We start from the raw sequence: 18,056 nt of genomic DNA, 5'->3' as shown, positions 1-18,056 counted from the left end.
ACATCATTATAAAATATTTTATGGATGAGAAAACTGAGGCACAGAGAAGTTAAGTAAACAAATGGTTGTGCTATTATTTGACTTTAAGAAATCTTACTTCAGAATCATTGTTTATAACCATAAAGCTAAGTTCCTCTTGACATAATTAGAATGTACAAGTTTTATTTTGAAAAGGGTATGTTGTCTTAAAAATTACAGGATTGTGTAATTTTTTAGACAACAGGCTATTCTCATGTTCATCCAGGAATATATCTAAAATGTCTACAATTATCTATGCTTTTTGTATAGAAATCAACTCCATATTCAAATAAGAATTATGCAAAAGGAAACATATAAACTACTTATTATATACAAATGCAATCAACTCCTACTTAATAACCTACTGATTACTTATTAAGTGTTATTCATTTCTACTTAACAATGGCCAGATTTTCCCCTTCAGATTTCAAGTCTGTAATATTGTATATACTGTGATAGCAGAAGCTTTGGCTTGGAAAAATCCTTGCAAGAATTTCTCTCTAAACACTTGCCTTAATATAGTCACATATTGGCATTTTGTCCATCTCAATTTGCCTTCTATATAAAATCTTATTCCACATTTTTTCCTTGGCCAAGTCTGAATTTACCAAAGGAAGATATAGCAATAGTCTCTTCTTCCTTATCAATCTTTTACAGTGTGCGCCATGCCTGTTTTCAAATCTGATTATTGAAATCTGAATGACTCATTTTCCAGCAAGTAAAGCATTTATTTTGACTCCTTCCTTTCATCTTCCTCTTTTCTATTCTTTCCTCAGAAATCATCAGTATGTGCACACAAAAAAAATGAAAAAACAAGAGTCAGAGAAGATGCCATATGTTCAAGCCATTAGAAGAAATAAGTAACTCAGGAAGAAAAGATTTGTAGTTTTATGTCAGAGTTTTACATCCAGTCCTTCCACAGTTTAGATATTGGAAGGCAGGGACTCCTATGATGGACATTTCCACTGAATTACCCCACAAAGCCAAGCAAAGTAGCCCTGTATATAGACAATGACAAATGTATGAAATCTAGGTGTAGTAAGGATAAATTCAGGACCTGGTCTAGAGTTGCTTAAATAGTGACACCCCTTCCCTCCCTGGAAAGTTATGTGCATCTGAAACTTGTAAATGTGACCTTATTAGAAAAAAAGAGTCTTTGCAGTAGTGATCTTTCTAGATTAGGTTGGGCCCTAAATCCTATGACACATCCTGTATAATAAAAGCTTGCTATGCTAAGTGTCAGACCGTTCGTTGGACTGTTTGACCAGGTGCTATGACACATACTGACCACCAGGGAGCAGATGCTCCAACCGGTAGGTTAGCTTGCTGCTGTGGTCCGGCTGATAGGGACTGGGCGAGATGGGCTGGAGACACCCTGGAGCCCTCCCAAGGTCTATCCCCTGCTGGCCCCGATCAGCCCCCATCAGGACTGGGCGAGACAGCCCAAATCGCCCTGATGGCCCCGATCGGGACTGTGTGAGATGGGCCAGACGTGCCCTGGATGAATCCGTGCACCAGGCTTGTTTTGGCCCAATCCCCATAGGCCAGGCAGAGGGACCCCACTGGTGCACGAATTTGTGCATCGGGCCTCTAGTGTCTTTATAAGAAAAGACAAAGACAGAGAAGTCCGTGTGAAGAGAGAAGCAGAGATTAAAGTGATGTATTTACAAACCAAGGAACACAGAGGATTGCTGGCCACCCCCAGAAGCTACAAGGCATGGCACATAGATGTCCTCCAAAGGATCTTTAGTGAATAAATTAATTAATTAATTCAAAGGGCCACCACATCATTGTAATGCCAGAGCACTGAATTAATGAGGATTTAAATCTCAAAAATTCTAGGATTCTAGGAATGTGTATTCTATAGGCAGAATAAAAGAGTAAAATAAGAGAAATACACACAACTTTTTTGTTAGTTTATTTTGTTCATTAGATTCCACATATAAGTGAAATACTGTGGTATGGTATTTGTCTTTCTCTGACTTTTAACAGTTCTTGTAATACTGGTTTGGTGGTAATTCACTCCTTTAGCTTTTTCTTGTTTTGGTTTCTCAACAGAAACATTTCAGTGAAAAAGGGATTGGCATGAAATATCCAAAGTGATGAAAAGCAAGGAGAGATTGAAAAGAATGAGAAAAATTAGAGTTGTTTTCAGGACAAACTTCATTTTGACCTACATTCTGTCTTTCTGGGGAGTAAAGCAGCAAACCTCACTAACTCTTCTTTTCTCCAAATCAAACCTGCACTTGAGATAAGGTACCCACAGTGCCTTTATTTGATAGTCACTATTCAAGGACTCATTACCCATATGTTTAAGAGGAAAATTGTTTTTCATCTGTTCAAACTTCCCCACCAATAGATTGCTTTGTTCTCTTTCTGCCTCTCTGTGTTGGCTCCACTATTTCTGAACGTTTATGTATGTGAGGGGTGGAAATGGAAAGGGTGCTAACTAGGAATTTGGGCAAGCTCCTGGTTTCATAATGCACAAATGGAAATGTGAATAAACTCACTGTTATGCAGTGGAGTCCATGCTAAGTAGGAAGCACTTTTAGGAATGTGAACAATCTGGGGAGGAATGATTTCTTTTAACAAAATTTCCAAAGGACTTAGTACAGAACTGGTTAATCAAATGACAAATGCAAAGGGCAGCCATAAATACCCTTATTTCATTATCTTGATTTCCATGCTGTTTCATTTTTCAAAGAATGGCTTTGTGGGTGTATTTTTTTAGACTACTTGGAAAAAAGTCACTTCTAACTGTGTTTAGAAGCCAAATGAATACAGTAGTCCCTAGAACTGAGATGCAGAGGGCATTGTACTGCATGAATCAAAGTAAATTTAGCAGTTTTAAGTGACTCATGGGGATGGCCACTCACTGTTGTATAAGTGCTAATTTGAATAAACTGTGGACCTGAATGACATTGTCCTCATCAGTCACTGAATGTATTAGTGCAACATGCTAATTATTTGAGTGCAATCCTCAAATGTTACACATTTTGCAGCAGATGCATATTCACGTTTATTTTTGTTTGTATTCAGGGCAATCATATTATGAAGGGAGGTTTATGACTTTTTGGTTTGGTAAAGGCACCTTTATATTGCCTATAAGATAGGTTCTACTTATAAGAAGCCAAATATTAACCCAATAAATGTTTTTCATGTGAAGTAGTAATGACCCTGTTCTTCAAATCCTTCTTTGTGGTTACTGTCTCATGAAATAAAATTATTAGTTCACAGTTATTGTGTGAAATTAGAGTCTTAATAGATAACCTTCTTTCTGTTGTGCTTAAGATGATTATAATAAAAAGGAAAAACAAAACAAAACAGATGTTCCTGATGTGTTTCAAGACAAGAGTAGGTCTTGGATATGCACAGTTCCCACTTGCCATCTCCTTCCACCTAAGACATCTCCCAAGAAAAGACTTAGAGACTTGACTATGGATATGTAAAAAATATATCCATTATTTAAAATGAATGACATCTAGTAATGCTGTTATGGCAGATTACTAGCTTTTCTAGTCAGGATATTTTCAATAAAAGTACAGATTCTTTCATATCATGGAGGACAAGGTATGAGAAGTGCATGTTATGAAGATATTTGTAGACTAGAACTAGAAATCTGTCAGAAATCAGGGGAGTTCTAGGTCCTGCTACTCTCTCGGTCTCCCATGAACAACTTAATCTTGCTCATGAGGTTTCTCCATCTCCCCATATACTATCTCCATTCTTCTCTATCAACTCTACTTATTCATAATATTTTTATTATGTCATAGTGATGCCTAGAAATCACCATGGCTGTCTCCACTCACTCTACTAAAACCTGCTGCTTTAGTTCCCACAGCTAATCTAATTTTTTTTGTTTGTTTGTTTGTTTGTTTGGGTTTTCTAGTTCACATGACACAGAAAGGAAATTTGATTGGCCTAAGTCAACATTTTCTTCTCTTTAGCTTTTATACAAAGCGTTATAAAGAAGTTTAAAACTAAATTAACTAATTTAAGTACACAACTCAATACTTTTTAGTAAAGTTACAAAGTTGTGCAACTATCACTATAATCTAGTTTTAGAACATTTCGTTAACACAAGAAACTCACTTGAGACTTTTTAGCAATCAATCCCCAGTCCCACCTTCAGGCAACCACTTGTCTACCCTTTTAACCTATAAAAACATTCATTCTGGATATTTTATATAAATGGAATTACATGATATGTAATATTTTTGGAAAGGATTCTGTCACTGAGCATATTTTTGAGGTTCATTGTGTTATAAAACGTATTAGTATTTTGCTTTTCTAAATTTCTGAATATTATTCCATTATATGGATATCCCATGTTTTGGAATATTCCAAATCCATTCCAAATGGAAAATCCAATAGAATAGTCCATTTAACCAGTCAATGGATATTTGGATTATTTCCAGTGTGACTATTATGAATAATGCTACTATTAACATTCATTACCTCAATAAAATCCTATCTTGATTACTATAGTTTTAGAGTAAGTTTTGTAATTGGCTTGTGTAAGACTTCCAACTTTGTTTTTTTGAAAAGTATTTTGTCTATGCTAGGTCTTTTTCATTTCTATATGTATTTTAGAATCAGCATATCAATTTATAAAAAAGCATATAACAAAACAAGAATAAGCTCCTGCCCCTAAATTTGCAGTGATTCTCACAGGGATTTTATTGAATATGTTAATTAATTATTTATAAAATTGGGGAGAACTGCTATCTTAAAATATTGAGTCTTGTAATCTGTGATTATGTAACATCTCTATTTAATTAGATATTTAATTTGTCACAGAAATGTTTTATAGTTCAGTGTACAAATCTTTCACTTACATTTTTAAATTTATTCCTATATATCTTATTGTTTCTCATGCAATTGTAAATGACATTATTTCATTAATTTTATTGTAGAACCATCAGTGCTAATATATAGTCATTTATTTTTATATATCTTATATCCTGTGATATAAAATGTTTTTTACTAATTTGTATAGTTTTTGTGGATCCTATGGATTTTCTACATAGATAATGATGTAGTCTGCTAAGAAAAGCTGTTTTGTTTTCTTCTTTCCAATCCGGATGAATGGATCTACTAGTATCTATCTATCTACTACCTTATTGTACTATCTAGAATCTTTGGTTATAATTTTGAACAGAAGTGATGAGAATGGACATCTTTGCTATGTTCCAGATCTTAAGGGAAAGACATTGTTTTTCACTATTACATATATTGTTTGCTGTATGTTTTTTATTTATGTCCTTTATCAGTTTGAGGAAGTATCATTTTATTTCTAGTTTATGGAGAGTTTTAATTATTAGTGTGTGTTTAATTTTGTCAAATACTTTTCTGTATCTACTGATTCTACTAGTACAGTATATTACATTACCGGAATTTAATATGCTAAACCAATCTTGCATTCCTGGATAAATCCTACTTGTTCATATTTTTATTTTTATATGTTATTAAATTTGGTTTGTTAATATTTTAGTAGGATATTTGTATCTATATTTATGAGGGATTTGTTCTGTAGTTTACTTGGTTTACTTTTTCTTTTTATTCTTTTCTAGCTCTGGTATTAGGATAACACTCGCCTCAGATAATTACTCAGATAATTGCTGTTCCCTCTTCCACTTCTTGAAATAATTTGAAACTAATTATCATTTCTTTCCAAATATTTTACAGAATTAGCAAGTGAAACCACCCTGTATTGAGCTTTCTTCATGGAACTATTTTAAATTTCTAATGCAATGTTTATCATTGTTTTAGGTAGTTTCAGACTTCTTATCTAGTCAGTTTCAGAAATTTGTTTTCTAAGAATTTTTCTATTTTATCAAACTGTCTAATTTGTTGGCCAGGCTCACATTTTTTGTGCCAGATGATATCACAGATGACTGCCCACCACTGAATTGATCCTTATTGGCATCTGACCATTTGTGGCTATGGGGAGCTAGAGTATCACTGTACAAAGCAAAGTTGCCAAATGAGTCTCTTATTTGGTAGAGACTAGGAGAAAATATAGGTGGGGCATGGTTCTTTGGTAGCAGAGGTCTAGAAAACATTCCAAATCTAATTCTATTTAACACACTAGTTTAACATTTCAGCACACATTCTTATACTTACTCTTGTTTTGGGAACTTTGTAATGTTGAAACATCATTTGGAAGTGGAAGATCTGTCACTGTTGCACTTTTGGTAGTCATCTCTTTCTTTGTCACACCGCTGGTTGTGGCTTCTAATCATGTAAAAAGAATCAGCAGCCATCAGAGGTATAAGCAATCATCAGGTAGTATCATTAATATTCATATTAACACCCAGTTACAACCTAAAGATTAGTTACTAAATCTGATCAAGATTCAGAAATTCAGCATTTTGATTTCTACCTTTTGGTGACCTAGTTAATTACATTAAAGAAACAAAGAGGCACTATAGACTCTCCTATATGTTTCCAATTGGTTGTCTCATTTAATTATAACAGTAATCCTATGAATTAATAATTATAACAATTTTATATATAAGACTCAGAAAAGTTAAATAATTTCCCCACAGTCATGTAAGTTAGAGCAGGAGAGAGCCGGGATCTGAATCCAAGTTTTCCTGATGCAAAGGTTAATCACTCAGCTCCCCACTTCCTGTAAGAAAGTGGTAATAGCTGAAGACGCTCCCATGGTTCTCATGCTGTCTGGGAAACAATTTTCATGTAGGTGAAATAGTCAGGAGGGAGGGATAACAGGAAATAAAATAGTATAAACTTTTAATTATACTTTATTTTTCTTATCAAGAAAATTAACAGCAAAGATAAGCCGAGTTTCCAAAAATGACATTGAAATAAATTTACCTGAAACAACCTATATTTGCATAAATATAAAAACAAAATGCTTAATGTCCTTCAGAATTTTCAAAATCTAGTATGGGAACATTGGGTTAGTAAAGAAAAGGCTGGCATGCTGGTTAGTGCACACTTAGTGTTAGCTAGATAGGATGTTGGCTAGAGATGGGGAGAAAGCAATTCAATAGATTTCTATCACAAAGTGGGCTGAAATCAAGAATTGCTGGTACCTTCCAGAAGTGTCAATCATTCCATTCTATAGCAAGAGGTGTCTATCATGTAATGCAAAATCTTAATGCAGTTGAGATATTTATGCTAGAGAAATTAATAGTTTCCAAGATGATCTCATAGACAGTGGGTAAATACGTCTTCAGACAAAAATATTTCAGGAATTGGCATGCAAACAAATTGAAATAAATTCAAATATAAGCTGCAGCATTCACACTGCATGTAAGAAAGAATAAGTGGAAATGGTCATCAACTTCAGAGGCATCTGAAATATTTGAGGGAGTAAAGAAAGGTCTTATCGTAGCAAGAAGGCAGAAACTGATGTTTGTGAAAGCATGGAAGCGGGAAGGTTACCCAAGGTGCAGAAACTCAATACTTGAGGATGGAGGTACATGTGGGGGTAAAAATTTGCTTCTCACTACAATTCCAAAAAACAAAATGCTTGCAAAATATCAGAACAGGAGATTCTCTTCAGTAATCTTTGGAGAAGAATTCTGTTGAGCTAAAATTAGAAAACATGAAAAGCTATCCTGAGGGTCTAAAGAATTTCATAGTATAAAGAAGACTCAATCTTGGTGATGGAAAGAGAATATAGATAAGAAAGATGTGGGGAGCGGCCAGATTAGAAAAATACAAACAAAAGAGTAGAATAATGGAATAGCTGGGATGCAACACTATCCATTTTGCTTAGAGAGCTGCCTATTATTAATGTGGAATGTATTTCACAAATGAGAGTAGAACTAGAGTTTACATTCAGTTCAGTGCGGGTTGTCAATTACTCCAATTAGGCAATGGAAGGAATCTTGAATAATTTGAAGGCAATCAAAATATTTTTAAATATCCATGGTGAATTTAAAATGAATAGAATAAAAGATGCATGACTGATGCTGCCGGAGTTGTAAATTATCAAGTTTTACTAGTATACTGAAATGTTTCAAATCCTAATGTCAGGAGAGAGAGAAAAAAATGGATGACTAAAATGTATTAATATATGAGAACGATTGTCTTATATTATTATCTTGTTGGAAAAATTGTCCTAATTGCATTTTGGGTTCACATAGAGTAGATTCTGGATGCCTGCCAAAAGGTGACTGCCTCCTCAGATTAAAAAGAAAACCAATCTTAAAGCTGTTCTCTAAACTTATATGAGAGTTTAAAAGAGTTTGCTCTTTTTCAGGTTTTCTGTCTGGCCATTTCCCCCCAAATACCCCTGTGTATCTGCTTTGGTCTACAGGTTCAAATAGCATTATAAGTCTAGGTAGTAATATATGTTCTAGGTTTGACGAACCTTATTTTAGCTGAGAAATATTAACTTATATTGCAATATCGAGATAATATTGGCCTTAATTTTAGGGTCTGTGTTTTTTAAATTCATAATTTTTTAATTCTTAGAACTTGGTTTTAGGTGAAATGCACAAAGGACAAAATGTGATTTTTAATCCATATTTGAATTGGAATAAGGAAAATTTAACACAAGAGATACTTTGAGAGATACACACCAATACTAGAGTGTAAACACAGAGAAAAGACCTTGAATCTAACAATACCCTTAAGTGGCTAGACTGAGCAGAGAAATAGAGGCTGTTTTATAATTGTCTTGAAAATATTAATATGGAATTCATCTTGTATATTTTGGGAGATTAAATTTTGGGGAGCAAGCAGTAAGTGTGAACATTAATTATATTAGAAATTTAAGATGTGATAATACTAGTATGGTATGTTATTTGGTTATATGTTTTTTAAAAAGATGTTTTTTAGCCCTGACCGGTTTGGCTCAGTGGATAGAGTGTCAGCCCAAGGACTGAAGAATCTTGGGTTCGATTCTAGTCAAGGGCATATACCTGGGTTGCAGGCTCAATCCGGCCCTGGTTGGGCACATGCAGGAGGCAACCAATCGATGTCTCTCTCTCTCTCTCTCTCTCTCTCTCTCTCTCTCTGTCCTTCCACTCTCTCTAAAAATCAATGGAAAAATATCCTCAGGTGAGGATTAACAACAAAGATATTTTTTAATCAAATTATTTGAAGCTGCATAGATTTTAAAATCAAGTGAATGTCTTTGTGTTAGTATTACTAAGATTTTTTAAATGTTATTGTGTATTGTAAAACTCTAGGGGGTAGTATTTCTAAAGTAATTTTCCAAGAACTTTAACTCTCAGGGATCACTTGATGGACTAATATTCCATAGAAATTCTGTCCCCAGGACAACATGAATAGTTTGGGATAAATTAACTAAATTAATGTCCTGATTGGCTTAACTGACATCTGGAGTGATATTAAAGAGCCACTCATAGAAAGATTGTGAGGAGCATAAATGTTTATGCCAATGGTCCTAGGGTAATGTGAAAACAGTGCTAAACATATGGAAAAGAAGCTTCTTAAGTTTTTCTTAGATTCTCTTGATCTCTCTTGAAGTGAAAAAGCAATACCTCAGACTGTAAATAAGTTTAAATTCCAAGCCCAAGAGAAAAAAGTTTAAAAAAAATTAATTAATGGAGTGTAGGCCAAACACCTGAACAATTCAGGAACTTAAGACTGCATCTCCTTCAGTCCTTCACTCCTAAGGAACCAAGCTAAAAGAAAGTTTCAAAGATTTTGAAGAAAACAAAATGTGGTGGTAGACAAATATAGGTAAAGTCAAACTACAGCTTTCAGCAGAAGACAAGAAGAGGAGAGAGTTTATTTCAATGTGAATTTTATATTTCTTTTTCATATTATTTAGATGGTGGGTTAAGGTAGGTAGGTGTTAATGGCCCTTGGGAATTGTATACTCACCACTGTCCTCCCTCTTGTAAGACCAATTAGAACCTGGGTATAAGCCAAGGGAATTGAGTCAGAGCAGACCACTGAAGAGCTCCCTGCCATTTAGGCATTGATAAAAGGTGTTTAGGTGTCTCCCGATCTATCCTTTATCTAACCCAATTTAGCAAGGTAAATTTATATAGGAATTTGGGACTGATCCTATGCCAGGAATAAAGTCTCACTGTACTTAGAGATGCTCTTTGCTTATGTATCCCAGAAATCAGATGGGTTGGTGTAGTTTGGTGACTTCAGAGGAATCTAATAATTTGGGATTCTTTTTCAATCTCTCTCCTCTTCCTTAGAGACTTCGCTATCAAGTAGATGTTGACTTTCCACTTCCTTAAAAATCTATTTTAACAGTGTTTCTTGGAACTAGAGAAAATACTGGTAGGGGCTTCACCTTTATTTTCTCTTATCTAGTGGTCCTATTTACCTGCAAGGTTTTACATATCAGTGATTAATTAGCAATGATGCTTATAGGGACTTTAAAAGGTTCTGGAACATTTGAGTTGCCCTTTTGAAAACTGTGGTTTACAACAATTACACATCGGCATACACTCAGGTCAGGTGGTGGGTGAAAAGGATTGCTTTGCTTGTTTCCTGATGATAGAGTATACTTTTTACAAACTATAAATAGAATTTAAATAAAAATAATATATTATTTCAGTAATTTTTAACTGTACTGCTGTAGACCTAAGGGTTCACTGGGGAAGCCTCACAGACCACCTATCTTTGGTGGTAAGAGAGAGGAATGGGTAGAGGTCCACACTGCCCATATATATACACCACACACTACACTGTTTCAAATTGAGCAATCCAACTTCTATTGTTTGACATATTGGCATTTTGTATTTACCAATAAGACTTTCTGTGACTATGTTTCTACCAGTTAAAAAAAATTTGGACAACAGTAGCCTTATTCAATAATGAGACTCCAAAATGGTACTTTGCCTATCCACGCTAAAAGCAAAATGAAGAACATCAGAGTAGGCAGAAACAGCAAGATCTATTGTTGCTGTGAAATTTATGTGCAAATAATGTTTTTACACAGTCCTTAAGAACATGACTTTTCACCTGGACTTATTTAATCTTTTGTAAACACAACTCAAGTTGTTGTTCTTGGTGGTGTGTGTGTTAAGTTGCTCTCACTTAAAGGAGTAATTAAAAGAAATAACCATCCATAGCAGGCTGGCAATCTCACCAATGGGATATCTTGAAAGTAGGAAAAAAATAAGAACATGTACCCAAAACAGAAAAAACCCCACACATTAAAACAATTACAGAATTTTGTGACCACATAGTGGAGGGAGAAAAAAAAAATGCTATGTGAGCCTTATTAACACCTGAAGGAGTCACTATTTAATAGACAAGTGATGAATTGAGGTTAAAATACTATAAATTCATTAAGAAATAGTTGATAATAAATATGTTAAATAGAAAGATATGAAGTTAAAAGACCAACTTTGAAATTCAAAATTGTTATTATAAAATTTGTCTTTTTAAAAAAATTAAGTAATTTAGCCTTTCTGAAACTCAGTTATCTTTAAATAATATTTTAAATAAAATTGTTAAACAATCTAAAATGATAATACATTTCTCAAGATAAGAAGCAAATGCACTATTTAAAAAGTACTTGGATTTATTTTTTTTTTCTTTATTGATTAAGGTATTACCTATGTGTCCTTATTACCCCATTACCCCCATCCCCCACTCATACCCTCACCACGCCCTCCCCTGGTGTCTGTGTCCATTGGTTAGGCTTATATTCATGCATACAAGTCCTTTGGTTGATCTCTCCCCCTTACCCCCACCCTCCCCTACCTTCCCTCTGAGGTTTGATGGTCTGATCGATGCTTCTCTGTCTCTGGATCTGTTTTTGTTCATTAGTTTATGTTGTTCATTATATTTCATAAATGAGTGAGATCATGTGGTATTTATTTTTCTCTGACTGGCTTATTTTGCTTAGCATAATGCTCTCCAGGTCCATCCATGCTGCTGCAAATGGTAAGAATTCCTTCTTTTTTATAGCAGCGTAGTATTCCATTGTGTAGATCAGCCGTGGGCAAACTACGGCCTGCGGGCCGGATCCGGCCCGTTCGGCTGTTCTATCCGGCCCGCGGAGCCGAAAGAGCAGAGAGTTCTCTTGCTCTCCCCTCCGCTCCTTTACTTTGAATTTATATTAGTTCACACAAACACTCCATCCATGCTTTTGTTCCAGCCCTCCGGTCCAGTTTAAGAACCCATTGTGGCCCTCGAGTCAAAAAGTTTGCCCACCCCTGGTGTAGATGTACCACAGTTTTTTAATCCACTCATCTGCTGATGGGCACTTAGGCTGTTTCCAAATCTTAGCTAAGTTAAATTGTGCTGCTATGAACATAGGGGTGCATATATTCTGATTGGTGTTTCTAGTTTCTTGAGATATATTCCTAGAAGTGGGATCACTGGGTCAAATGGGAGTTCCATTTTTAGTTTTTTGAGGAAACTCCATATTGTTCTCCACAGAGGCTGCACCAGTCTGCATTCCCACCAGCAGTGCAGGAGGGTTCCTTTTTCTCCGCATCCTCGCCAGCACTTGTCGTTTGTTGATTTGTTGATGATAGCTATTCTGACAGGTGTGAGATGGTACCGCATTGTTGTTTTGATTTGCACTCTCGGATGATTAGTGACTTTGAGCATGTTTTCAGATGTCTCTTGGCCTTCCTTATGTGATCTTTCAAAAAGTATCTATTTAGGTTCACTGCCCATTTTTTGATTGGGTATTTATCTTCCTTTTGTTAAGTTGTATGAGTTCCCAGTAAATGTTGGAGATGAAGCCCTTACCGGTGATAACATTGGTAAATATGTTCTCCCATGCAGTGGGCTTTCTTGTTGTTTTGTTGATGGTTTCCTTGCTGTGCAGAAGCTTTTTATTTTGATGTAGTCCCATTTGTTTATTTTCTCTTTAGTTTCCATTGCCCTAGGAGCTGTATCAGTGAAGAAATTGCTTCAGCATATGTCTGAGATTTTGCTGCCTGTGGATTCCTCTAATAATTTTATGGTTCCCTGTTTTATAAAAATAGTACCTTAAAAAAGTCCAAAGAACTTGCAAGTCAATGCTTATTATGTTCTGTTTAATGAGGCAAAGATATCCATAGTATTTTTTAGAATAATCTCTATACTATTTATTTTTAAATTTAATTTAATTTTAAAATTAGATGCTTGAAGGGGAAAACCTCTGATAGATAGCAAATACACAGAGAGAAAAATAATTTTTAAAACATAGTGGGGGTGGAATTAATAAATGTGTAGATATGAAACAATATAATCCTAAATAACCAATGGGTCAAGGATTAAATTACAAGGGATTTTAGAATATACTTTGAAATGAATGAACATGAAAACATATGAAAATTTATGGGATGTAGCAAAAGTCTGAGAAGGAAATATATTGGTATAAACAGCTATAATTAAAAAGAAATATGATCTTAAATCAATAACCTAACCTGCCAAATTAAGAATTTAGAAATAGACAAGCAAACTATTGGGAGCAAAAGGAAAAAGACATACTAAAGATTAGAGAGGAAAGAAATAGAGAAATTAATAAAATAAAAAGTTGGGTTTTTTTAAAGATCAACAAAATTGATAAACCTGATTAGCCTGACAAAAAAGAGGACTCATATTACTAAAATAACGCATGAAATAGAGGACATTACTACCATCTTAGTAGAAATAAGAAGGGTTATAAGGCAATGCTATGAACCATTGTGTGCCAACAAATCAGATAACCTAGAGGAAATGGACAACTTCTTAGTAAATCACCAACTATGAGACAAGAAAAAATCTGAATAGACGTATAACAACCTCTATAAAGAGGTTGATATACTAATTCAAAATTTTTCACAAAGAAAAGCCTGGGCCAGATAGCTTTACTGGTAAATTATGACATATGTTTAAAGAATAATTCTTTATAAACTCTTGCAAAAATTGGTAGAGAAGGGAACACTTCCTAATTTGTTTCATGAGACTAGAACTAACCTCATACCAAAAACATCACAAGATTATTAACCACTATCTTATAAGTGTAGACACAAAAATTCTTTGCAAAGTAATACAAATCATATCCAGTAACATACAAAAAGCATAATATGTAATAAGCAAGTGGGATTTAACCAGAAATATAAGGTTGTTAAACATACAGAAATCAATGTCATATGACATATTAATAAAATGAGAGATAAAAGCCATATAATAATCTCAATATAGTAAGAAAATGCATATGATAAAATACAACACCCTTGCATGATAAAAACACTCAATATCTTACCTAATAGACAAACATGTAAATTGACTGTACCTCCGCTACGCCCATAGCCAATCAGAGTGAGTATGCGAATTAACCCAACAAAGATGGCAGTTAATTTGCACACATAGGCGCCCAGCACCTGGGTCCCGGGAACATCCTGGCACCCAGGTCACTCTGAGGTAAGCCCTGCATGGGCCCTGAGCAGCCTGGGAAGGGTCTCAGCCAGGGGGCTCCTGGGCAGGGCCAAGCCTGCGATCAGAGCCGAGGGGGGCAGGGGCGGAGCCAGCGATCGGAGGGAGCTGGGGGTCCTCTGCCCAAGGCCGAAAGCCTTGGCCAGAGGCTTTCAGCCTGGGCAGGCCTGGGCAGGGGCGGAGCCAGCGATCAGAGGGAGCTGGGGGTCCCCTGCCCAAGGCCGAAAGCCTCAACCAGAGGCTTTAGGCCTGGGCAGGGGCGGAGCCAGCGATCAGAGGGTGGGAGCTTGGGGTCCCCTGCCCAGGCCCTGAGGCTTTAGGCCTGGGCAGGGGTGGAGCTGGCGACCAGAGGGAGCTGGGGGTCCCCTGCCCAGGCCTAAAGCTTCGGCCAGAGGCTTTAGGCCTGGGCAGGACCCAGCCGGCGATTGGTGTGAACTACAGAGGAAACACCTTTTCTGACTGCTCATTGGCTAAGCTTCCTGTATGCCACTGGTAATATTCTTAGTAACTTGGGTAATAAGAATCCAAAAAGGTGATCTAGGGTTTTTCCACCACACTTCTGGAGAAAAAAACGAAGGTCTGCTGCTGAGGGCTAAGAAATGTCATATACTGCCCTAGCTGGTTTGACTCAGTGGATAATGCCTCGGCCTGCCGACCACAGGATCCGGGTTCAATTCTGATCAAGGGCACTTACCTAGGTTTCAGGCTCCTCCCTGGCCAGGGCCCAGGTCAGGGCTCATGCAGGAGGCAACCAATCAAAGTGTCCCTCTCACTTTGATGTTTCTCTCTGTCTTTCCCTTTCTCTTCCACATTCTCTAAAACTCAATGGAAACATATCCTCAGGTGAGGATTAAAAAAAAGAAAGAAAGAAAGAAATGTCATATCCTATGAAAGACACATCTTGAAAATGCCTAAAGAAAGTTGTCATATTTTCATGGTGAAGGGACTGGAGTCTGTGTTGATGAAAACACCTTGGTGGCTGTGGTGATTGGCAGTGGCTGCAGCAACGGGGTGACAGGGCTGGTGCCTTCCCCTGATCAGCCTGGTTGCCTCCCACAGAGGGAGGCCAGACTGCAGCTTAGCCCAGCTCCCTGTGGGAGAAGCCGTCAGTAGGACATCCCCTGAGGGCTCCCAGTATGTGAGAGGGGGCAGGTTGGGCTGAGGGACCCTCCACCCCCAGTGCACGAATTTTGTGCACTGGGCCCCTAGTACTAGTAATAAAAGAGGACTTTCTTAATATCCCCTCTCACCACTTCCATTCAATGTGGTATTGAAGGTTCTAGCCAGGGCACATAAGCAAGAAAATAAAATAAAAGATATTCAGAGTAGAAAATAAATGGGATCGCTGGGTCAAGAAGTAAAATATCTCTAGTTGCAGATGAATCTTGGATATAGCAAATACTAAGGAACACACACACACACACACACACACACATTAGAACCAATAAATTAGCTCAATAAGGTGGCAGGATACAATATTAATATTTGAAAATAAATTGTATTTCCATATAGTAGCATTGAACAATAAAATTAATAAAATTTTTCCATTTCTAACAGCATCACGATGAATAAAATATTAGGAATAAATTGAACAAGAGCAAATCTTCTACACTGAAAACTATAAACATTATCAAAAGAAACTTAAAAAGACCTAAATAAATGGAAAGGCATCTCACATTCATGGACTGGAAGAATTAACATTGTTAAAATGGTAATACTTCCCAAACTAATTTTTCCAAACAGATTCAATGCAATCCTCATCACAATCTCAACTGACTTCTTGCAGAAATTGACAAATTTAGCCTAAAATTTATATGAAAATTCAAATGACTCAGAATAGTCAAAGCAATCTTGAAAAGGAAGAAAAATGTTGGAGCACTCACATTTCCTGATTTCAAAAGTTAATGCAAAGCTATAGTAATCTACAGTGATGATTCTGGATAAGGGTAGACATATAGATAAATGAAGTAGATTTGAGAGTCCAGAAAAACACCCATGCATTTATAGCCAACTAATTTTCATCAAGAGTTCCAAGATGATTCAAATCAAGGAAGAATGTTCTTTTCAACAAATGATGTTAGGACAACTGGATAATTACATGCAAAAGAAGAAAGCTAGCTGTCTATCCCACACCATATACAAAATCAGACTTAAATGTAAGAGCTATAATATCCTTAGAAGAATACATTGATATAAATCTTGAGACTTGAGTTGAGCAATGGCTTCTTAGAATTGATCCTACTGCACAGTGACTTAAAAAACTAGAATGTCACCCCAAAATATGTCTCTTTGACATAAAAATTTAAAGCTAAAGGCAATTAAGAAGCAACAAATGCAGGAAAAGTTTCCCTTTTTCTGCCTAAAGGCAGGATATAAATTCCTTTTTACTGGAGATAGACTCTTATCAGGCCAGAGGAATTTGCAAACAAAACTTAGCCCATTAGTTTCCTTTCATATATTTCTCTATTTATCTTCCCTCAGTTTGCTACCCTTGGGAGGTTTAAGTTTCCTTTGTCCTGTCACTCTCCTGTCATTTTTTTAAAAATCAATTCATTGTTTTGTTGTTGTTATTGAAGATGGTATATAAGCTGAATTCTAAGTGACTGCTTTGAGTTACTCTTTGTTTTAGGTTTCTCACATGTTGTACACTGCATGTGTTAATAAACTACTTTTCTTTTGTTTGTATGTCTTGTTGTTAAAGGTCCCAGCTAAAAACCTATGATGGGTAAAGTTTTGCTTCCTCTACATGACAAAAGAAAATATAGCTACATTTAACTTCATCAAAATTAGAGATTTCAGTCCTTCAAAGGAAAGCTCAAGAGAATGCAAAGACAACCTGCAGAATGGGAGAAAGTATTTGCAAATTATCTATTCACTAATGATCTAGTTCAAAATATGTAAGACATTCTTACAACTAAACAATAAAAAGTCACATAGCTCAATGAAAAAATGGGCAAGGACTTAAATAGACATTTCTCCAAAGAAGATACACAATCGCCAACAAGTACATGAAAAGATGCTCAATCTCAATAGTCATTAGGAAAACATAAATCAAAACGACAATGAGATATCACTTAACACCCTCTGGAATGAATATGATGAAAAATATAGAGTATTGATTAGAAAAGGGAAAATTCATATCCTCATACATTTCTGGTGGGAATGTAATACAGTGCATGTGTTTTGGAAATCAGTTCTTCAAAGAGTTAAACATAGAATTACCATGTGACATAGTCCTTCAAGGTATATACCCAAGAGAAATGAAAACGTGCTCACACAAAAACTTGTACACACATGTTTTTAGCAGCATTATTTATAACTAGAGGCCCAGCACACTATTAAATCATGTGCGTGTAGGGTCCCCTAGGCCTTGCCTGCCATCAGGGCCATGTTCACCACCCTGCGACGCCTCACATGCTCCGCGGACGCTGCTGGTGCCCTGCAACACTCCATGGATGCTGCCAGCACCCTGGGGGTGGGGGTGGAGGTGGGAGGGCCCAAGAGGTGCTCCATGCACCCCCTGGTGACTGGTCATTTGGTCGTTACGGCGTTACGGCCACTGGCCTTTTATAATATAGATAACCAAAATGTAGAAACAGCGCAAATGTCCATCAACTAATAAATAGGTCAACAAAATATAGTGATCTATCTAATGAAATATTATTCAGGCATGGAAAAGAATGAGCTATAGAAACATGCTAGAATAA

The 18,056-nt window shown here is 36.2% G+C and overlaps 1 protein-coding gene across 7 annotated transcripts in view; it reads right to left on the bottom strand.

Annotated features, from left to right (window-relative positions):
- The window catches only part of EMCN (endomucin), a 112,698-nt gene that overhangs the window by 45,035 nt on the left and 49,607 nt on the right, over positions 1–18,056 (bottom strand). For 6 of the 7 annotated variants that reach the window (XR_013959182.1, XM_080644297.1, XM_080644296.1 and 3 more), the window contains exon 4: positions 6,145–6,255. The exons of the other annotated variant lie outside the window; for it this stretch is intronic. Coding sequence is in view for 5 of the 6 variants with exons in the window: in XM_080644297.1 (XP_080500423.1) it covers positions 6,145–6,255 (111 nt within the window). In the remaining variant the exon portion in view is untranslated. The remainder of the gene's footprint in view (positions 1–6,144; positions 6,256–18,056) is intronic. 7 annotated transcript variants of the gene reach the window in all.

The sequence above is a fragment of the Plecotus auritus genome (genome assembly GCF_963455305.1).
Source record: "Plecotus auritus genome assembly, chromosome: 1".
NCBI classification, from domain to species: domain Eukaryota; kingdom Metazoa; phylum Chordata; class Mammalia; order Chiroptera; family Vespertilionidae; genus Plecotus; species Plecotus auritus.
Note: the sequence above shows the minus strand (reverse complement) of the source record. Positions and strands in the feature narration are given on the sequence as shown.